General features: G+C 40.0%; 1 protein-coding gene across 1 annotated transcript in view; it reads right to left on the bottom strand.

The window, feature by feature from the left end:
* Nucleotides 1–7,687: 7,687 nt before the first annotated feature.
* Nucleotides 7,688–24,279, bottom strand: part of LOC150046394 (nuclear receptor ROR-alpha-like) — a 96,417-nt gene continuing 79,825 nt past the window's right edge. Inside the window, exon 2 of the mRNA XM_090358266.1 lies at nucleotides 7,688–8,103. Within this exon, the coding sequence (XP_090214392.1) occupies nucleotides 8,018–8,103 (86 nt within the window). The 3' untranslated portion in view covers nucleotides 7,688–8,017. The remainder of the gene's footprint in view (nucleotides 8,104–24,279) is intronic.

Below are 24,279 nucleotides of genomic sequence, written 5' to 3'. Positions count from 1 at the left end.
CTCAAGCCAGGCCCTCCTGCTGCCCTGGCTAAAAAGTTCAACAAGACATGATTACATCTTTCCCTTGTTTCAGTTCTAAAATCCCATAGCAGGTAATGGTGAGAGAACAAGGGCTCTCCTTCCACCTGGGAGAGATTGGGAATTAGAAGAAGCATTTGAGGAAGGATACCCTGTAGAGAAAACTGTCCATCTGCCATCTTTCCTTAGAATCTTGGCATAAGAAACAAGAAAGCCAGGCATTGGTGGCTCATGCCTGTAATCCTGTAATCTTAGCTACTCAAGAGGCTAAAATCTGAGGATCACAGTTCAAAGCCAGCCCAAGTAAGCTCTTATCTCCAATTAACTACCAGAAAGCTAGAAGTAGAGATGTGGCTCAAAGTGGTATAGCACTAGCCTTGAGTAAAAAAGCTCAAAGGCAGTGCCTAGGTCCTGAGTTCAAGTCCCATATCTGATTAAAAAAACAAAAACTAGGATCCATTTAGAACTATTCCAAGATCCTTGCTTCTCATTAATAGTACTGGAGTTTAAACTTGGGACCACAATGTGCTTGCTTGCTTACATGGCTGGAATTCTACCATTTGAGTCATGCCTCCAGCCTGGATTTTGCTGTTTATTTTTGGACATGGAGTCTTTAGGATTTTTCTGTCCAGTCTGACTTTGAACTGGCATCTTCTATATCTCAATCTCCTGACTCACTAGGATTACTGGCGTGAGCCATGCCAGTGACTAGCAAACTTTTTTTTAAAACAGAGAAATCACAATGCAGGTAATGCAGTTATTTCCTCAGGCTTCCCTGACTTCACGGCCTAAATGACAAGGCTGTACTTACATTGTAGTCTAGCTTTAGTAGGGCCATATAATGTTTACAGCCCTTCCCCACAGGTGGTCTCCTAGCTCATCCTCTGCAAGGTTTGTTTTTTTGTTTTTTTTTTTTTCCAACCAGAATGACAGGAGCTAGACAATTGCTGATATTTTTGCCCCTCTCAGCTAACACAGCTATCTAGGGACAGCTCCTGAGGCCAGGCGTCTGGAATCCTTCTTCGGTATTCAGGAAATTGCCATTCTCCATACCCCCTGGGCCAGCTATGTAGCTGGCAAGAAAAGATATCCATTGCTGTAACAGGCTTCATTAGTCCTGATTTGCCCCCAAATGTAGCTGATCCATTTCTCTTTGCCCCACACCTCAGACAAGGCTTCTGTGCCTGTGCATTACCGAGTAAAATATTATTCTGGCAGCTCCAGGCACATGCTGTACTGAGAAAATTGAGACAAAAGGCTAAGGATGTTTGGGCACAGGGAAGGAGTTCTATTACAAAGGTACATCACTTTCATATTCATTTGCACATTTTTCCTCATAAGAAAATTAGACTTTAATGTAACCTCAATTTCAACCTTGTTGCTCTATCACCTAAAGCTCATTAAAGAGCTATTTCCCAAGGCCGGGAACTTACAATTGGAGGTCAGAAGGCTGGGGTTTTAATCGACTCAGGATGAAATTTCTTTCCTGGGGCTTCACTTTCTGTCTCTGCTCTGCCCTGGCACTCTGGGAGTGGCAAATGTATACTTTTTATGTAGATAGTAAAGGTTTTTCTTAATACACCAAAGACTGCATTAACCACCCATGTAAGTATGGGGTGGGATGGGGTAGAAACGAATACAGCTTTTTCAGTGACTTCGGGCCCAACCTAGGTTAAAACTGAGCAGTTAAAACCTTGCAAATATACCAATCCCCCCCAAAATGAGGGACACCATCTTGTCCATCTCTTGTTCCTTTCCTTGGACTTAACTCTGCTGTTTCAGTCACTTCAGAGGGTTCAAACAGAGCCTAAAAGAATTTCCTGTGCGCCAAGACAATTGTCCCCACCCCTCCAAAATTCCTTAGATAAGATTGTCAATGGACGGGCCGGGAGTTTGGCCTACTGGTTAAAGTGCTTGCCTAGCATGCATGAAGACCCGGGTTCGATTCCTCGGTACCACATACATAGAAAAAAGCCGGAAGTGGTGCTGAGGCTCAAGTGGCAGAGCTCTAGCCTTGAGAAAGTCCAAGGACAGTGCTCAGGCCCTGAGCTCAAGCCCAGGACTGGCAAAAAAAAAAAAAAAGACTGTCAATGGAGAAAGTTCTAGTTCACTGATTAGACATCCATAATGAAAACTCCCCAAGGTATTCTTTTTTTTATTAAAGAAATTATTAACATTGATTTTTACATCAAATTTCAAATCCTAAGGTATTCGTTTTAAAAATTGTTTAAAAATTCTTTTTTCATAGCTGTGCAAGAAGGTTTCCATTCTACATATCAATGTCATTCCTTGCATCATTCATCCCATCTCTCCCACCCCACCCAGCCGCTCAAGTTACCTGGTTGCATCTTCACACAGATACATTGTATAATATGACTTTATATATTCACTCTTCCTTCCTTCCTCTTTCTCTTTTTACGTTCTACTCCTCTCCAAGTTCTGTGTAAGAAGATGGAATGCAACTACCTCGTCCTTGTCCTGTGTGGAGGTGGGGGAGGGGGACCTTGCCTGGCATTAGACATCTCCAGGTGGAATGCTGGCAAGAAGATAGGAACAATCCACTTGAGTTTCCTTCAAAGTGCTCCAGTTCTCTGCTTCTCCTACTGAGTAAAATGCTTTATCAGGTCTGAGCCTTCCATAAAAACAGGTATACAATCCTCAAAAGCCTATGTTGTGTGTGTGGGGGGGGTGGGAGGGGTCTCAGCACCACCCCAGCTCTGCTGAGCCTGTACAAAAGCAGATTTCCCAGGAGGCTCCTCCAGGCAGCCTGGCACCCTCCTCTCAGCCCATTATGCAGCATGGCACCCCTGCCATTTAGGAATCAGTACCTTTTCCTTGAAGTCAAACTCCTTATCAGGACTCCGAGATAATGCACATAGGAGGAAATACTATTTTTGTATTCTAGTAGGTATGGCTTATAATTCATGCTGGTAGGTTTTGTTTCCTATACATTTGGATCCCAACTGCAGTCGTCCTCCAGGCAGGGACACAATGGGTGGGGTTAGAGGCAGGGGGCAAGGAGGCAGTAGCCTGAGTTTGGTGCCATTCAATACCCTGCCTTCAGGTCTGGAGCAGCCAGGGGTTCTCCTGGGTGTTCTTTCTCCTATATGCCGGGAAACTCAGAACAGGAGATGGTTGAACTTGAGATTTGCTTTTTTAACTGGAGAAGAATAATTTTATTGTTTCTGACATAGAGCATTTTTTAAATGCAATGTCTGGTCTCTATTTCTTCAGCCATTTATTGACCTCCTTTGTTGCTATTTTTGTTTTCCCAGTGTAACTTTTCCCCCTAATTTCTGGACTGTTCAAATCCTGCCTCAGAGTGATAAAACCCCTACTCTCACCCAGATTCTGCTGTCCAACACTTTGCCTTGTAGCTGACTAAGAATGAACCCCTTTCTGGATGTCAGTTTCCTCTTCTGAGAAAGAATTTCACGTCATCGAATGAGTTCTAAAAACCTTCCATTTCCTTCACCTCATCTGACTCTGACTGGCAGTCTTTGCTTGTTTTTGCTGGTACCAGGATTCGCACTCAAGGCCTCATACTCCTTGGGCTTATGTGACTGGAATATTTATCTCTTGAGCCTTTCTTTTTGCTAGTTGTTTGGGAGATAAAGGCTCATGGACTTTTCTGCCCTGGCTGGCCTCACATCACAATCTTTTGGATCTCTGCCTCCTGAGTAGCTAGGATTATAACACATAATTGAAATCTTTTCTTATTCCATTAATATATCTCCAGTCTTCTTACTAGTATCTAATCCACAGCATGCACTAAAATCTCACTCCTAAATAAGTCCATCCTGATCATACCTATCCTCCCTCAAAAAAAAAAAAAACCCAAAACAAAAAAACAATCCGATGTGGGGGGGAGGTGCACACGCACATGCACTCACATTTTTGTGGGGAGGCAGCAATCAATGGCATTTTTAACTTTTCTCATTGTTAACCCTTCCTGTTACTGCACTGATGAAACTAAATTGGCCACAATAAAATATAAAACTGGCTCTTTTCACCCACTAAATGTCATATTTTCCATTCACATTAATATTCATATCAAAAGCCAATTATCACATTGCTGCAAAAAAAAGTACCTCTGGTGAGACTGGGTGAGGGGGAAGAGAACAATACAAAATAGGACATTAAATGCCTTATACATATGTATGGAAATGGATGGAAAGTCCCTAACTGTAATGGCATTTCAGGTAAGGAGGTGTGATTTAATTACAGAATGGATTTACCAGATTGTTTATCGGCTAAGCAGTTAGACTACACTGGTGGTACTGGTGTAATCTAATACAATATTCACACAAGAGTATGCCGGCAAGTGGGCACGGATGATCTGCTAATTTTGTTGAATTCATGTTTATTTCATTTCAAACATCAGGTCATTTCGACACCATCATGAATGTCTTAAACAATCTGATCCCTCAACATTAGCTTTCATGAAATCCAGACCAACAAGATATTCTTAAATACTATTATGATTATTTTTTTCTATGAATAGATTCTTTCTTTTAAAACTAACAATACAGGAGCATGTTAGAAAGAGTGACATTGATCAGGATGCACTGAATTCACACCATGGTATGTTGAATTGAAACTACTTTGTACAACTATTTAAGGATAATTTTAACAACTAAAAACAAAAACAAAAACCAGTGCTTCTAATTCCTTTGTTTGTCAAATACTATGGGATTTTTTTTCTATCCTAATATTGAATCAAAACTGCCAATGGAGACAATCCTAAAATTCCTATTTTCTTTTTTTTTTAATTTTTATTTTTTTTGAATTCTTTTTTTTATTGTAATTAGTAAAAGGGTTACATGATATTTGCCAGATAGAAGGTGCATTAATTCACATACATTGATACCCTTTCACATGTCTTGGTACCCGTTTCCCTCCCCCCCCACACCCCCAAAATTCCTATTTTCAATCTGAGCCTTAATAGCAAACGTTTCTGACTGAAATAAAATCAGTTCTCTGAACATATTCAAATAAATTATCTGTGTACAAGTACTGAGATTTGAACTCAGGTTCTCATGCTCTTGCTTTGATTTTTGCTGCTCAAACCTAGTGCCACACCTCTACTTCTGGCATTTTTGCTGGTTGATTGGAAATAAAAGTCTCTCTGCTTTATTGGCACTGACTGGCTTTGAACCTTAATCCTCACTTCTCAGCTTCTTAATAGCTAGTTTTACAGACATGAACCATGAGTCTCAGGCTACATTAAAAAAATGAATGAGCTAAAAATATGGCAACATTGTCACATTGATTGTGAGTTATAATGGAATAGCCGCAGAAACAGTGGTATAAGATTCAAGAAAGCAAAATATCACATTGGGAAGCTATGTGATAATTCCAGTTGACACCAGTATTAATGTTGTGATCCTTATTTCAATCTCATATTACATTAAATTAAAGCTATGCAGCTGTTGAGTGAGACTTTGGGTGGCTTTTCTGTAAGAAGTGCCTTTTCTGAGGCCATGAGGAATTAACCTTGGCTATCTGTTAGTGTCTCTCCAGTTAACAGCCAGACCTGGACAGTCTCAAGTGTTCTGACCATCTGAGACTCTAAGGAGGAGTGACTGACATGCATGAAGTGCTTGTATTTACAGAACACAATATAATGTTTTGATATATGTATAATGAGGAGGAAGCCAAGCTAATTAGCATATCCATCACCTCACCCACGTTTCTGTTTTCAGTGGTGAAATTATTTAAGTCTATTCTCTTAGCCATGTTCAAGCAGATGATCCATTACAATCACCACAGACACCAGGCTATACCCAGAATTCCTTCATCCTAACCCAAGGGTGTAATCTATCTATCCCCTAATGTTCCACATGTTCTTGTCCCTATTTTATAAATAACCAATACATGAAAACAGTGAAATGAGAAAATTATCATTAATTTTCAACTCCTATTCTAGATGCCAGATACTCTTCTACTTATCCATTGACAATATCCTCCCACATCCATAGTTCTCCTCATTTTCCAGACAAGAACATCGAGACTTACAACCCTTCCTGGACCCCATTAAATATCACTCATGTCTTGTCCACTATCCTGAGCCACTGGAGTGAACTACAAAGCAAGATAGAATGCCAAATGTTAAGGCAACAACAGTTAAGTTAGTAGACCAAAGTAAACATTTTAAAAATATTTCTTCCACTATATTTTTAGCATAGAACAAATCACCCTGGGTGAGGTAGTGTACAATCTAATTTGGAGTATTGTCCTTCTTGTAGGAGCAAGCTAACCCCCCCCCACACATACACACACTAAAATCAGACTGCAATTAAAATCCAATTATAAATATATTACTGTATTAGACACCTACCCAGGAAGGATCCAGCAGGGGACCTTCTCTGAACAGAGTCTTCAAACTGCTTCCCTGTGTACTTCTGGCTGAGCCCCCTGACCTTGAGTGTTGTAAAATAAATCCTTGGCAGTCCCTCTCTCAGAGAGAAGAAAGAACTATATCTCATGATAGAGTAACTTTAATAATAGTATTACCAGTTTACTTTGGAGGTTGACATGTATTCAATCCTCCTTGGTGCAGATTATTAAACAAATGAAATTGGTGGGATTCAAGAGATGAAATGTATGCAAAGTCAGGAAACAGGTCACTAAAAGGTCCATGTGTGTCTTCACACCTTGTAGGTCCTTTGTTCTAGCAACTTGCTGTCAGCCTGACTTGGTTTAGCAAATACTTACCTTAAGAAATAGGCAGTCATTTTCCTTCTACCTACCATCTGCCCTCTCCCTTCCCCCTCTCCTCTCCCTCTATTTCTCCCTCTGTGTCTCTCCCTTCCTCTCTTCCTCCCCCTACCGTGTGTGTGTGTGTGTGTGTGTGTGTGTGTGTGTGTGTGTGTAAATGGACATAAGAATCTCACAAACATGTTTGCCTGATCTAGATTTTCACTGTGACCCTCCAATCTCAGCTTCCTGAACAGCTAGGATTATAGTTGTGAGCCACCAGCTTCTGGCTTCTTTTTTCTTGCCAACAAACACAAAGGAAATTAATGGTAATTTCAAGTAGCTGCATGCCTGATCATCTCCAGTTGCCTTTTAGAAGATTCGCACTGCTGGCATTTAAGTTGATTTTCTTTAATTTGATAGAACATTTCAACTGTAGAACTCAGGATTCCAATATCTTTCAAGGTTGTCCTTAAGCTCATTTGTCATCATTCAGCTGGACCATTCAGACAGATATCCAGCCCAGCCCTGTTCGCCCATTCTGTTTTTTTCAAAAGGATACAGGCCTTGGGCTGGCTCTTGCTTCTTTTATTTTGGACACACATTGGATCTCCACCAATGCTTTTTAAGTGGTCTGGCACAGATGAAGTCCACACTGTGTGTATCAACTTCTAACAGGTATAGGACAAGTGCTAATTAATCTCCCTAATTATACAGCCAGTGGAAGAATCTCACCCATAGGATTCTAAATCTGGAGTTAAAAAAAAAGGGGAAAATGCTTTGGGTTTCACACTGAAACATAATTTTAGGATTCAGCTAACTTGTCATTTCTACTTAAGTTTGATGGATTCTTGTGTGTGTGTGTGTGTGTGTGTGTGTGTGTGTGTGTGTGTGTGTGTGTGTGTGTGACCCTCCAGGGATATATACATTTGACAAGTGCTCTGAAAATAAAACAAAAGGTTAACTGATCTAAAAATTATTAGCTTACCTTTATTTTTTAAGCTGCAGATAAAACAAGGGAAAAAAATCCTATAGGGCCCCCAGTTCCCTGAACATCCACACAAATGAATATAATTACAGATACCATAAGCACAGACTTGAGAGGCTTCTGATTATGTTAGATAACTCAGGGATGCAGAGAGAGAAAGGAGAGGGGGAGTCCTGGGGTGTGCAATTGATTTTGTCACTATATTCCCGTGGTCTTTCCAGCTTTATGAGACAGTTGAAATGTTCTTTCTTTTCTTCTCAACTGTCAGGGACACATGGATGCTGTGGTCATCCGTCAGAGAAGAGGCGAGAACTACTCCTGAATTTCCTCCAGGGGAAGGCAAGGCAGATCACAAGGGATCTGTTCTCTCTGGGCACAGCCAACCCCAGCAATGCATCCTGGGAGAAAGAAGTGATGCGTGAAGTCAATCAGAGCAGCCTTCCTCCATGACTCAGGCATGAGAACAACTCAGCTGGTCTTCCAAGCAAACTCTCATGGCACACAGGAAACAGCCCTGGCCACTGTCACCTGGGCCTATCCCACGCCATTCTCTTCCATGCATGGCCACCCAGCCCCCCCCCAACAAATAATAATTTAGTGTCATGAGTTAAAGTAGCTGGAAGTAATTTTTAAATGAATAATGTAAGAATTCACATACCTCCTCTTTAACAATAAATGACTTTCCAGCTGGGCAGAAAATCAACATCTGCATTTGATAGTTTTATGAGTCAATGTGAAAATAAGGCTATTCTTCCTTTATGTGACTCCTATTTCTGGAAGTTTTCCTCACTTGGAGGCACTGCCTGCCTCTGGGCGGTATAGTAGGTATTCTAAGATTCAAATATGTGTCATTGCTAATTTGAAGGCAAAGAATAAAATGAAAGAGTAAAATAAATAAAATAAAATGTCAGATGATTGGAGATGGCAATGTGTTTCTGGAAAATGTGAAATGGAATAATACAATTGGAATTATACACAAAAGGAAATGTATTGCATGATTCCATATATAGGAAACACTGAGAGCAAGTATAGTGACACGATGTGGATGAGTGATTGCTAGGGGTAGAAAAGTTATGGAATGACTACTTTCAGGTACAGGTTTCCATTTGGAGGAGTAAAAATCCTGTGGAACTAGACAGCTCGTGTTATGGCTGTACAGTACTGTGAATATACTCACAGCACTGCTTTGCACATTTGAATGTGATAAAATTCCTGTTGCTCTTATTTTCCAATTTGGGGATGACAATCTTTTCAGATGGGAGAATTCAAATTTGGGGTTCTAATGAATGACAAGATGCATAAAATCCTGAGCACTCCCCAAACCTTTGCCAGGGCTTCATCAGAGATTTTAAAACAAGCAAAAACAAAAAAACAGGAAGGTAACAGCTCCTGTTGAATTTCCTGTTTGAACCTGCCTGTAGCCGGAAGAGAATAAGACCGAGAGAGTTGTAGAAGGCAGCTCGTTGGCATTGGCACTGCCTTCTTCCTGGACTGGAAAGGCCTTCCCTAAGAGGCCAAATAAGTAAGCCAGTGGTGGAAGTTCTACAGTAAGCTAACCAGGACCCCACTGTAGTCTCTTTCCCAAGAGGGAAATGAAAGAGGAAGAGAACAAAAGAGAAGGAGGAAGAGGAAGAAGAAAGGAAGAAGAGGGAAAGGAAATGAGAAAGAGAATGGGGAGAAGGGGAGGTAAAGAAAGCGAAGAAAGAGAGGGAAGAGGATGGGAGGAAAAGGAGGAGGGGAATGGGAACAAGAAGAACAAATAAAAGGAAAGAAAAAGGGAGGATAAAAGAGGAAAAAATAGAGGGGGGGGATGCAGGAGCTCATGCCTGTAATCCTAGCTATTCAGGAGGCTGAGATCTGAGATCTGAGGATAGAGATTCAAAGCCAGCCAGGGCACTAAAGAACATGAGACTCTTATCTCCAATTAATCAATAGAAAATGGGAAAGTGGGGCTGTAGCTCAAGGGTAGGGCGGTAGCCTTGAGCTGAAGAGCTCAGGGACAATGCCCAGGCCCAAAGTTCAAGTCCCAAGACCAACCAAAAAAAAAAGGAAGAAGAGGATGAGAATAGGGTAAAATGAAGAGAGGAAGAAGAAGGGGTTAGAGAGAAAGGAGGAAGAAGAGGCAGAATGGGGAAGAGGAGGAGATTAGTTCTGCTATCATTAAGACCCAGCTAGGATTTCAGAGCTGCTCATGGGTAATGGTGTAGTCAGGGCTTCTTTGAGCGTTCTCAGAACTCCATAACTATAAACATCATGAACACATAGGGGATCTCATCCATGCACATAAACAAACATGACCAGTCAACCCTCTGTCACATCCATTATGTTAACAACAAACCACTCAAACCCAGCCTCCCCACCCAAGGTGAGCACTGCATTTAGTTCCCAAAGTCCCTCCAGGTGATTACCAGTCCTTGTTAATCCCTGATTTCCTGGTCCCTGCCACTCCCACCCCCTCAGTCCTGCTTCATTAACTAATTAGCCTGATCCTTCCTATGCGTCAAACAAAAATAAATCAGTATTATCTGTAGACTTATCCATCAAATATAAATAAACAGGCTTTGAGACGTTTGGAATCACTCGTAGAAAATAGATCTAAATTCTTTAGTCTAAGAGAAGAGTGGAGAATTAAAGTAGCATGGGGGGTGGAGGGGGGGAGGGAAATGGGGACCATGACATGAGAAAGGGTATCAATATTTGTGAAGTAATGCACCTCCTATCTGGTGAATATAATGTAACCCTTCTATTAATTACAATAAAAAATATATGAAAAAAAAAGAATTAAAGTAGCCTTTGCTGTGGGGTCCCAGAATGTCAGATTTCCCCCAGGGGACACATGTATAGTCTCCCTGGATGTCACTGTGGGTAGTGTGGGGCTAAGAGTTGGCTATAACCTATAGGGAACTTTTTGTTATTGGTGGTAGTAGGGTAGTGGTCGTGGGACTTGAACTAAGGGCCTGGGCATTGTCATTGAGCTATTTTGCTCAAGGCTTTCCCACTTTGAGCCATATCTCCACTTTTGGTTTTCTAGTTAATTGGAGATAAGAGGTTCATGGAATTTTCTGCCTGGGTTGGATTTGAACCTCCATCCTCAGATCTCAGTCCCCTGAGTAGGCAGGATTACAGGCAAGAGCCTCTAGCGCCTGGTTATAGGGAGCTTTTCTTTCTTTCTTTCTCTTTTTTTGTTATTGTAAAGGTGATAAACAGAGGTGTTACAATTAAGTAAGTCAGATAATATTTCTTTTTGAACAGTCACCTTCTCCCCTTATTTTCTCCCAGTTTTTCCCCTTCCGATCTCCACCCCAAGCTGTACAGTTCATTTCCAACATAGTGTCTAGTGAGTATCTCTGCTGCATTAATTCCTTTGTCACTTTAATGCTTTAGAAACTCTGTTCTAACTGCAGTTATTACAGAAGTACTATTACTCATAGTGAACAGGCTGTGCTACCAACTATTGCAAATTCAATATTGGAAATTTGGTTAAACTGTGCTGGACAAGATTCTAAGCATTCTTTTACATTGAAAATGAAAGTCAGCTTGGTACCAGTAGCTCACATCTGTAATCCTAGCTTCTCAGAAGGCTGAGATCTTGGGGATTCAGGTTTGAAGCCAGCCTGGGCAGGAAAATCTATGAGATTCTCCAATTAACCACCAGAAAATCAGAAGTGGCACTGCAGTTCTAAGTGGTAGAGCACTATCCTGCAAAAAAAAAAAAAAAATCTCAAGGATAGTGCCCATGCCCTATGCTCAAGCCCCAGGACCAACAAGAAAGAAGGGAGGGAGGGAGAGAAAATCTTCCTAGATTTCAGCTTGATTTCATTTGGTACAGTATACCTGCCTATCAAATAGGGAGTCAGGCATTGGAAGGAATGGAGAGAGAGGAAGTGTACATAATTTAGTTCTGTCAACCAAATAAATACACAGTTCATGGAAAAACTGTTCTCTTCTTTAAAAAGAAGAAAAGAAAAGAAAGAAAAAGGACATCTCACATCTCATCCTCACTAAGTAGGGAAGACTGATATTTAGGTAACTAGCACAGAGCTGGAAATGGGGTTGGATGCTGGCACCCCAATTCCTGGGGAAGGTGAGATATTTGGATGAAATTCTTTCCCTTCTGGATATTCTCCACAGCTTCATTGGCTTTTCTCTCCACTCCTTCCTCTCTGCTTTTTAAAAGCAAAATCAGATTTGCATTCAAGCCTTTAAAAAAGAGGGAATTTACTCACTAATCTATCTATTCTTGGTATAAAATGGGAGCAGAAATTCATCGAAATGCATAATTCAGAGCAGTTTATGGAAGTCATGGCACTTTAGAAAAATAAAAGCAATTCATCTTAATTTCCCTAAAGTATAGCTGCATTGAATGTTAGCATATAGACATGTCAACAGGAAGATTATTAATTTTTTATCTCTTTGCGGATGTCTGAATGATCAATAAACCATGACCTCCACCATAGAAAAACAAAGACCATTCAGCCAAGTGTCTTCTTTGCTAGCTTGTCATTGCTGTTCTGAAATTTCTCAGCAAACGTCTAATCATCCTTGTTTTTATTTTAGAGGCAATAATAACTGACTTTTTCACCCCTCTGTGGCTAAAGTGGTGGAGCGCTAGCCTTGAGCAAGCCAAGGACAGTGCCTGGGCCCTGAGTTCAAACCCCAGGACTGGCAAAAATACAAAAACAAAACAAAACAAAAAACAAAAAAAAACTTATTTGTTAATGTTGGCACTGGGGCTAGAACTTAGGACCAAATGATCTCCCTCAGCTTACTTTGTACCAGCTAGCAACTCTACCACTCCTAACCAGTGTTTTCTGTTTTCTTTTATTCGGTTTTGGTGCTGGTTCTATGGCTTGAACTCAAGGCCTGCATGCTGACTCTGACCTTTTTTGCTCAAGGCTAGAGTTCTACTTAAGTCACAGCCCCACTGCTGTGACTCTACAGCTCCTCAGCTTTTGCTGGTTAATTGGAGATAACATTCATTACACAATTTCCTATCTAGACTGGATTTGAACTGTGATTCTCAGATCTCAGCCTCCTGAGACGTACTCAGACCAGACAACTGGCTCAGAACAACTTTTTGATGGGTAATATGAGATACTCTCAGATTTCTCTGCTAGGGCTGGCTTTGAATCTTTAGATCTCAGTTTCCTGAATGGTTAGATTATAGGCATGAGTCACTGATGCCTGGCTCCAATTTTAGTTTTAATTAGTAACCTCACAATACTCTAATAATGTCAAAGATGAAAAATGGAAATACTCTTTTTGATGTGTTACAACTGTAATTCAAAAAAAAAGGAAGCATAATAACTCGGGATTTGTTCTTGAGCAATTATAAATGGAATTTCCTTAGGCTTCAAATGCATTCAAAGCCTGTTGTAACAGTCCTGCTGTCAGAAATGCAAAGAGCTGAAAGAAGAAACACCACTTTACCTACTGTTCTATAAATAAGGTGGAATTGTACTGCAGGCAGGGAAAAATGCAGCCCATTAAGTTTGGTAGGCACCATTTGCTTGACACATTTCTATGATTGACCTGTATAAATGGGTGCTGTTTTCACTCCTGACACTTTTATAAATATAAAGAACTCACTGAATAAATCCTGCTATATATCTCTTTGTATCAAAATGGAACACTATGGTTTGTGAAATCTGGCAGTTAACAAAAATAGCCTGAATTTTATTAGATTCCCCAACAATGAGAACACAATAGTTTAGTAATAACTAAGGATACTTCCGAAAGTAAACTCTGGAAAATTAAACTATAAATACTAAAAAGTAACAACAACAACAAAAAGCTTGCACTAGTGGTTCATACCTATAATCCTAGCTATTCAAGAGGCTGAGATCTGATCTGAGGATCATTATTTGAAGCTGGCTGCAGGGAAACTCCTTCAGATTCTTATCTCCAGTTAACCAGCAAACAAAAACATGGGTCAAGTGGTACAACATTAGCCTAGAGAAAAAAGCTCAGTGAGAGTACTCAGACCCTGATTTCAAGCCCAGGTGCGTGAGCGTGCATGTGTGCGCGCGCGCGCGCGCGCGCGCGCGCGCACACACACACACACACACACACACACACACAAAGAAATCAATAGAAAATTTAGAAGTGGTGTCTTTGTGGCACATACCTATAATTTTAGCTACTCAGATGTTTGAGATCTGAGGGTCATGGTTTGAAGCCAACCTAGGTAGAAAGATCTAGGATAAGCAAAGTCACTCATCTCCAATTAAATACCAAAACACTGGAAATGAAGGCGTGACAATTGATAGAGTGGTAAGTAGCCTTGAGAGAAAAAGCTAAGAGACAATGCCCAGAACCTAAATTCAAGTTCTAGTACCAGCACAAAGAAAAAAAAATCTGAAAATACGTAGAAAGTGAGCAACATCTTTGCTCATTATCTGCAACTAAAAGTCCTCCTTCCCCTTTTTTAAATAAAAGGGAGTTGTCCCAAACTAAGAATATGTATATTTAAAAAGACAATTTTTATGTAAAGTTAACATTATATAATATATAAATAATGTTCTTCCTGGTGGCTAGTCCTTTAGGGCAGAAAGAAAAAAATATTTCTTATTAGCTTCCCCAAAATTCTAACTATGGGATCCCTACAAATTTGTATGACATAACTCTCCAAAGACTTAAAATAAAGATTATAGAAATAGTAAAACAAATTAAACTTACCCTTTTGGCAGGTTTGTACAACCTGGTCCTGGGGCTAGAATTCAGGATATGGGTGCTATCTCTGAGTTCAAGGATTGTACTCTTATTTCTTTAGTCACAGCTCTACTTCTAGCTTTATGTAAGTATTTATTTATTTATTTACTTACTTACTTATTGTTTAATTGGAGATAAGAGTCTCATGGAGTTTCTTGTCTGAGCTGGCTTCGAACCATGATCCTCAGATTTCAGTCCAATGAGAAGCTAAAATCAGAGGCATGCGCCACCAGCACCTGGCTTTATCACATTTCTTGACTATGGGCTGTTCTTGAGGACCACATCAAGAATCCTTGGGAAATACAGAAAATACTTTCCTGCTTCCTTTTCCCAGGCCAGTTAGGCGTTCATTTTCTTCTTTATATGTCTATTTCCTGACAAATGTTCTAGTTAAATGTTTGCGCTAACAAAACTTTTGTGTTATTATCTGTTTATATCATAACTTTGGAGGAATAATATGATATATTCCACTTACAGCAAGTGCAGACACAACCTACCAATACAGCCTATTTTGTTTCCCAAAGTGTGAGAATAAGTGTGAGAATTTTTCTCACACTTGGATGCTATTCTCACATTGGTAACATCAGAGACTTGTAGTTCCACATGAAACAAAAAAATCCACAAATACCGTCAAACCCTAAAAACCCACATGCTACCAAACTCCAGCTCATTCCCTCCCCAAGTCTCAGTTGCTTTGTTGCACCCAGAAAGCAAGTAATGGGATTATTATTAGAACTAGGAGTTGTGAAAGAGGCAGTTGTAACTGGTCACCTTTCCTACTATAAACCAAGCAACAGTGGACCTGACATATAACCTCAAATTCAACCAAATAAGCACCACCAAGACTTTAGCCCAGTTGGCCATCTCTCTGCCATCTTTGAAACACAAGCAACACTGACCCCTTAGATGTGCACGTAGGTACTGGTAGCTGGTGCCTCTTTCTCTTCTCAAACAGCATATGGTGGTCTTCATGATACTATATTCATAATGTAAAGTTGCCCTCTGAATCATATAAATTCTAAATTCCATTTAGTCTCCAGTGTATCAAATACAGAAAAGATCAACTATGTCACCTCTAGGTCTAACTGTAAAAAGAAGCTGGAATATACATTACCCTGACAATAAAATAAAAAGAAGCTGGAGCTGGTCTATCAAATGCCTTTTGTGGGTTAAATATTAAACTTCTTTTTTAGTGGCAGTCCTGGGACTTGAACTCAGGGCCTTGGCATTGTCTCTGATCTCATTTACACAAAGATAGTACTCTACCACTTGAGTCACCTCCACTTCCAGTTTTGCGGTAGTTCACTGGAGATATAAGTCTCACAGACTTTCTTACACAGGCTGGCTTTGATATGTGATCCTTACATCTCAGCCCTCTGAGTTTCTAGGATTCTAGATGTAAATATTAAACTTCTTAAAGGGACAGACTTAGCGCTCCTTCCTGTCCAGTTAATATAAAACACACATTTGTCTTCATTTAAAAAATATACTTTTCTGGGCCAGGAGTTTGGCCTAGTGGTAGAGTGCTTGCCTAGCATATACAAATGCCAGGATTCAATTCCTCGGTACCACATACATAGAAAAAACCTGGAAGTGGTGCTATGGCTCAAATGGTAGAGCTCTAGCCTTGAGAAAAGTCCAAGGACAGTGCCCAGGCCCTGAGTTCAGTCCTTAGGACTAGCAAAAAAAAACCCAAAACATACACACACACACACACACACACACACACACACACACACACACGTGTGTATTTTTCTGGCAGTGCACTCCCAATAGCCTGGCTGAGCTTGTGGTGAGAAGCAGTGCTTGCCTGCAACAGCGAATGACAGTACTTTCTGTGGCTTTGCAAAAGCCACGAGCACCTGAGCACTCAGAACACGACTCAAGAGCATTTACCTTTTTGTATTCTTTAATTTAAAATGTGGGCTTAGATGCAAGTCATTCTTGCTGAACAATCAATTTGCATGACATTAAATTAACATAGTAATGGACAGCTATAAAATTACATACTTGGAGCATGAAATCTAATGATGAAATAATCAGGTAGTAAGAGTACCAATTCTGACATGAATATCACACAATCAGTAAATCAATTCAATAATAAAGAATAACTGGATGTGTCCCATTTCTCCAGCAATGATCTTCATAAAAAAAGCATATAAATGGATGTTATTACTAACAAATGCAACTTAAACACCCAGGAAAGAAATATACAAGGGCTTGTTGACTTGAACCATATGCCCGCCACAATGGACGGTTCCAGGCTTCAATAATACTGAGTGCTTTGGAGAATGTAATATGCCATCAATGTGTGTGTGTGTGTGTGTGTGTGTGTGTGTGTGTGTGTGTGTGTGCACTTAAGTCCTCATTCACTTTTTTTCCTTGAAAGCTGTAGCTTTACCATTTGAACCGTACCTCTATTTTTGCCTTTTTGGTGTTAACTGGAGATATAAATCTCAAGGACTTTCCTGTCTGGGCTGGCTTTGAACCTCAATCCTCAGACCTCAGCCTCCAGAGCAGCTAAGATTGCAGCAGGCCTGAGCCATCACCATTCAAGCCTTTTGCTTGACCAGCTGCTTTTCCATCACTGCTATTATCATTTAAGAAGGAAGGAAGGAAGAAGGAAGGAAGGAAGGAAGGAAGGAAGGAAGGAAGGAAGGAGGGAGGGAGGGAGGGAGGGAGGGAGGGAGGGAGGGAGGGAGGGAGGGAGGAAGGGAGGGGAGAGGGAGGGAGGGAGGGAGAGGGAGGGGAGGGAGGGAGGGAGGAAGGAAGGAAAGAAGGAAGGAAGGAAGGAAGGAAGGAAGGAAGGAAGGAAGGAAGGAAAGAAGGAAGGGAAAAAGTTAAGTCACATGCTTGGAATAGAATCAAAACAAAGGTGGCAAAGTTCTTGGTAATCCAAGAAAAGTGAGAAACATATGTATTTGGTACTTAAGATTCATTTGGGTTTTAAAATTAAACAACACAATTTATTTTTACTTGTATTTTTCCCCTCTAATTATCTATGTGCATGAGACACTTTTTTTTCTTTTTCAAAAGAAGTACTTTAAAAAGTGACTCACATAGACGTGGGATGGAGTTAGATGGTGCTGGGTATGCTGAATGGTGTTATGAATAAAAATTTGCAGAAAGCAGACTTGATACATAGAAAAACGGAACATTTTCAGGTTAGCTGTCATTTCCTTGTGTAGAAAGGGAACCAATCTGAAATCTCAAGACACACGACTTGCTTGTTTTAGGCAAGGATCTTTTGGAAATCCTTTGACAAAAGTGTGTGAGCTTTTATGCTGCTAGGAATCAAAGACCCTGTGCGATATCATCAGCAAAAAGTTTGAGCCCACAGGCAGGGAAGAACATACACAATGCACAGAGGGCCTTGTTGGGCATCGTCTAGACTGCATTCAGTGGGACATTTTTATACCCCAAGATATTATAACATAATCACTAGAACAAAAATTTAAAGAAAATGTTCTGCAAATGCTGGGCTCAATAAAGATGAACCATTTCTCTTTGGGTTTTTTGGTGGTGATAATGGTAGTTTTGTGTTGGCACTATAGCTTGACTTCAGGGCTTGGGCACAGGCTTTTTCACCCAAAGCTACCATTTGAGCCACAGCTCCACTTCCAGTTTTTTGCTGTTTAACTGGAGATAGGAGTCTCACAAACTTTCCTGCCTAGGCAAACTTCGAACCATTATCCTTAGATCTCAGCCTCCTAAGTAGTTTAGGTCTGTAAGCCTGGGCAGCAGCACCCAGACACACTACCGTTTGAGTGACCTTTTTATTTAAAAAAAACAAAAAAAACTATCTTTCTTCTTCTCCACACCTTTCTCCCCCTCTCTTCTCTTGGTAATATGAAGGTTTGAACTCAGGGCCTTCCACTTCCACAGGGAGCCTACCATTTAAGCTATACCTCCCTCTTTTACTTTAGTTATTTTTCAGATGGCATCTTGTGGTTTTGCCTGGGTTGTCCCCATAGCATACTTGTTCTGATCATTACTTTCTCTGCATTAGCTGAGATTACAGGCATGCCCCACCAGGCCTAGCTTTACTCTCTATATGGAATCCCAAAGTAGAGCACACGACGACATTTACTGACTGTCCTATCCTGGGTGATACGATAATTTTGCCATGGTGAGTCAAAGCAAGTCTAAAATATAATAGGAATAAAAAATAAATCACATACACACAAATTAAAACAGATGCTTCCTAAAAGCTTTCACCAGAATTCTAGTCCTTTCCCCTAGGTTTCCTTTTTAAAATATTCCTTTTAAAAACAGGAGCTTAACCTAGATAGAGTGCTAGCCTAGTATGCACGAAGCCTTGGGTTCAATTCCTCTGTATTATATACACAGGAAAAGCCAGAAGTGGTGCTGTGGTAGAGCTCTAGCCTTGAGAAAGCCCAAAGAGAGTGCCCAGGCCCTGAGTTCAAACCCTCAGGACTGGCAAAATATGTAAGTGTGTATATATATATATATATGTATATATACATATGTATGTGTGTGTGCATATCTATATACATGTATATACATATATTTAAAAAAAAACTGGCCCGCAAAGAACTGCTACCTGATCAGAAGCTCCTCTCATAGCACAAGTTGCTCTGGAGCTAGAGAACACCAGTTGGCACTTCCCAGACTTCATTTGCACGTTCTCAGTGGCACTGCTATAAATGTAACCACTGAAACACACACATTCACAGCACACCACATGTACAATGTCGAACTTACTTTTCCAGAGAGAAATATCTCCCTTTCATATATGGAATACCCCATTGTAGCCGTGTGTCTGCTCGCTTCCACAAACACAAGAGCACCTGAAAAAAGGTTTGGTCACTTGCTTTATGGTTTTTTGTTGTTGTTGTTGTTGTTTTTGTGCTGGTTTGGGGTCTTAAATTCAGGGCCTAGACACTATCCCTGAGCTTCATTGCTCAAAGCTAGCACTCTACCACTTGAACCACTTGAACCGCTCTACATCTGGCTTTTTGGTGGTTAATTAGAGATACAGAGTCTCATGGCCTTTCTGGCTCAGTCTGGCTTCAAATGGTGATCCTCAGCCTCTTCAGTAGCTAAAATTCCAGGTGTAAGCTACTGGCCCTCAGCTAGGTACTTCTAAATGGACTAAGAAATTCTGTTGCCCTGATTGGGTTATGAACCAGGATATCCTGTCAGTGTGCTTAGTTCCTAATCTCCTGTGGAAAATTCTTCTCCTACTTAAAAATTTAGTCTTAATTTCAACTCCTTTAACAAATACTCTAATTGGATTTAACCCTGTAATGGTTCTGTGGTCCAACTCCTTTAATAATGTCTGGATTCCCATCAAGACAACCAGGATGAACAGGTTTCAATGCTGAACAGAAGAGACAAGAAAGAGCTGACCTATGAGGAAAAAACAGGGGAAGTAGAGAACCATGGGAGACCCCAAAGTTGTGGCAAGAAATCATCAATGTGGAGTTACAGAGAGAAGCAAAAAAAATTCAGAGCATCAGATACTGACCTTGTGAATGTTCTGCCAGGGCCAGCTCTCTGCCTGGACTTCAACACTGGCACTCTTGGAAGGCAAGGAGAGGAAAGGAAGAAGAAACTACTGTACATTCATGGTAGAGGCATATTTTTAGGTTTGTGGCGTGTTTTGTAGGGTTTTTCTTTGACATGCGAGCTGCCAACACAAAATACGCCAAACAATCTTCCTAAGTCTCTCAAACCAAATAAATAAATGAAAAGGGAGGTTGCTGAAAACTGTGACAAGCAGCTTGTCAAGAAAAGCTGTTCTTCACAAGAGAAATCCTCTCAGAACCCGAACTCCTACCCACTTACATTCTATTTGCAGGAGTGTTACAATGGCAAAGTGCAAACTGGACCCATCCCCCTGAAAAAACATTTCCCTGTATTTTTAAACCCCAAATGTGATCAATAAATTCTGTCTACTTTTATTGGGTTTAAAAGATAGTGTAAGATCACAGAACAATCTTCTAACTATGGATAACTATTTTATCCATTCTGTTTTCAATCTATTTTGCTGGGAGGAACTTTTCTTAATGACTAGTTAACTATAGAATCAAAGTGGAGGTTGAAGAAATTATTATGAAAATCTGTATCTGAAATCATTTTAAGCCAATAAACGTGCTATTGTGTAATCTGCCCTATTGCAAAGCCTAAGACAACTGCTTAGGACTAGCATAGAGACCAGAAAAGCAAGAGAAAACTTAAAATACAGTAAAAAAAAAAAAGTTCCAATTTAATAGCATGAAAAATAAAGGGGGAAATGAAAACATAATTTTTTCACTAAAGACTTGTAATCTAGATATTGAGGACACTGAAATCTGAAGGTCAAAATTAGCAGTTAGCCTAGGCAGATAAAGAAAAGGCTACGGTTATTTCCAAGTAATTACCAAAATGCTGACAGTGGAGCTGTGGCTCAAGTGGCAGAATACTAGCCTTGTATGAAAAAGCTGAAGGCCTCGAGTTCAACCCTCAGTACAGGTGTACACACACACACACACACACACACACACACACACACACACACTTCTTTTTCTTTGGGGTTTTGAAGTCAGGGCCTGGGTGCTGACCCAGAGCTCTTTTTTGCCAAGACTAGCACTTTACCACTTTGAGTCACAGCACCATTTCCAGTTTTCTGGTGGTTAATTGGAGATAAGAGTCTCATGGGGACTTTCCTGTCCAAGCTGGCCTTGAACCATAATCCTCAGATCCTGAGTAGGTAGGATTACAGGTGTGAGCCATCAGCCCCTGGATCATATATAAAGCATACTTTTTAACGTAGGTATAAATTGTAAAAAAAAAAAAATACCTCAGAAAGACTAAGTTGGAGGATCTTTTATCTCTAGGAGACAGGATCAATGGTAGTATGACTTGATTTTTTAAAACAAGAACATGGGTTTAATCTAACCCATCATCAGATACACATAAAAATCCATGAGCCTTCTTGGTAGGTCACTTGCCAAACCACTACTTGGCTTTAGCCCACTAAACACAAAGAGGAACCTTCAGTAGCTTGAGTTAGACCAATGGTTTCTTAGCAGATAGCTGCCACACAAAGGCCAGGAGTATTTGACTGGAAAGTAGCCTTCTGCAGGTAAACGGTGCTGGGCTAAGTGGAAAGGAGGAAGAATGAACAGCTCAACTCTGGGATGACCTCCAATGAAAAGTCCAAAGAAAGGAGTCACAGATGGCAAAGATAGCCTTTACCCATTATATTGTACCCCAGGAATGTTGTGTGAATATTCAAAGATTCGTAACTCCTGATTCTCTTCAAACTAAGTAATTTATAAACTTCTTGCTAATTTATAAACTTGTTCCTACTTCTTCCCTATAGATTTTCAGAGTGTTTAGCAAAATCCCACAATTTTCAGTCTTCACTCATCATTCAAAGGACTGTTTCTTGATCCTCTGACATGTCTCTCAGTTCCTCTCCCTCCTTCCATTTTCACCCTCAGTAGGAGAAATCCATCCAGACAATTACCACTTTGAACTCATCAAAATTTTCCTATACAACCTTAGACGGAAACACAGATAAAGACAGGAACAATAAGCTATTTCACCATGCCTCTACTGGAATGCTTAAATATGTATTTAAGGAAGAAAGCTTCCAAGGTATTTTCCCCAAAACAGTAAAAGTGCTGACTTCAAGTCTGAAAAAAAATAACTCAAGAATGAAAATCCAGATTGACATGAAAAATATTAACACTGCCAGACATCCATAATTCATGCCTGTTATCCTAACTACTTCGAGAAGATGAGATCTGAAGATCACAATCAGAAGCTAGTCCAAAAATGCAAGCCCTTGACACTTTTCCTCCCATTGACTACTCAGAAAAGCTGAAGGAGAGCTGTAGTTCAGGTGGTAGAGTGCTAAGCATTGAGTGAAAAAGGTAAGAAACAGCACCCAAGCCCTGAGTTTAAGCCCTAGGACCTTATTTTAAAAAGAAATAAGTAACTCAAACATAGGCAAATGGAATCTCCATGCACAAGCACAATAGTGGAAATACTGTCTGTCCTATGCCTATGGCCACGTAATCTTGTTTTTTTTTTTTACTTTTTTTATTTTTTTTTACTTTTTTTTACTTTTTTTTTATTTTTTTACTTTTGATTGGCCACGTAATCTTTGATAAGGGAGCCAAAAAATAGAATGGAAGAAAGCTTCTTCAACAAGTGGTGCTGGCAGAACTGGTTAAGCACCTGCAGAAAACTAAAGTTGGATCCTTCTTTGTCACCCTGCACCAGGATTAACTCCAAATGTATCAAAGACCTGGAGGTAAAAGCAGTTACACTGAAAACTTTACAAGAAGGAATAGGAGATACACTATGTCTCTTTGGCACAGTTCGAAACTTTTTAATGAGGACCCAGAAACACAACAAATCAGAGAAGGTCTGGATAAGTGAGACTACATTAAACTGCAAAGCTTCTGTATGGCAAAAGACATAGCTAGCAAACTCACTAGAAAGCCCACAGACTGGGAGAAGATCTTCACTAACCATACAACAGACAAAGGCCTCATATCTAAAATATATCAACAGCTCAAAAAATTGAATCACTCCCAAACTCATCTCCAAAGAAACAACCATCCCATTAAAAGATGGGCCAAAGACTTAAAGGGAGTCTTCTCTGAAGAAGAAATAAGAATGGCCTATAAACACATGAAGAAATGCTTGACATCTCTGGCCATAAAAGAAAAGCAAATCAAAGCAACTCTAAGATTCCACCTCACTCCAGTTAGAATGGCCATGATCAAGAAATCTAATAACAACAGATGCTGGAGGGGATGTGGCCAGGAGGGATCACTACTACACTCTTGGTGGGAGTGCAAACTCATTCAACCACTATGGAAAGCAGTATGGCAGTTCCTCAAAAGACTAAACATAGAGCTCCCCTATGACCCAGCAATTCCACTACTTGGCATGTACCCAATCATCCAGAATCTAGGGCATACTAAATCCACTAGCACAACAATGTTCATTGCAGCATTATTCACGATAGCAAAAATTTGGAACCAACCTAGATGTCCCTCAGTTGATGAGTAGATCAACAAGTTGTGGTATTTGTACACACAATGGAAAGACCAACATCGCCCCATTTGTAAGGAATTGGAAAGACTTAGAAAAAATCATATTAAATGAAGTAAGCCAGACTCAAAGGAACATAATCTCAATGATTTCCCTCATTTGTCATGATAATCAGTAGAAACCTTGGGCTCTCCTAGCAGAGATTTACAATAGAATAAAACCTAGATACATAAGGCCATATAGTATGACACTAAATGAAAGGACCTCCAGGATATAGAAACAAAAGCCATACAATGAGTGATTGTTGTCCTTAATGTACTGTTATCTCTCATATCTTTTGCTGTCCCTTGGTTATCTCATACTGTTACAGTATTTTACCTTGTTATCTGATATATTGTATATATGCTTATTTGGTTATTTGAAATCGGATAGGGGCGGGGGGAAAACAAGATGAGGGGCAGGGATGGGGGTAGGGAAATGGGGACCAGGACATGAGAAAGGGTAGCAATGTTTGTGAAGTAATGTACCTTCTATCTAGTGAATATAATGTAACCCTTCTATTAATTACAATAAAAATATATGAAAAAAGAAATACTGTCCAAAGGTAAAATACATTAATTATACAGTTACTGGGAACAAGAAAAGAAATTTTCCTTCTTTAATTCATAGGGCAAGTAAAAAGGAAAAAGGCTATATGATCTGTCCCTAAATGCTAAAAAAAATTGCATTTGATAAAAATCAAAATCCACTCTATTAGGAAGCTCTTAATAAAACAGAACTCTACAAATATTCTTTAATATGGGTAAAATGTACATAAAATCTCAATGCAAAAGGCCAAGTCACAT

This window comes from Megascapheus bottae, chromosome 25 (assembly GCF_031878675.1).
Source record: "Megascapheus bottae isolate mThoBot1 chromosome 25, mThoBot2.hap1, whole genome shotgun sequence".
In the NCBI taxonomy this organism is placed as follows: domain Eukaryota; kingdom Metazoa; phylum Chordata; class Mammalia; order Rodentia; family Geomyidae; genus Megascapheus; species Megascapheus bottae.
The sequence above is the reverse complement of the archived record's forward strand: the minus strand, read 5'-3'. Positions and strand labels throughout refer to the sequence as shown.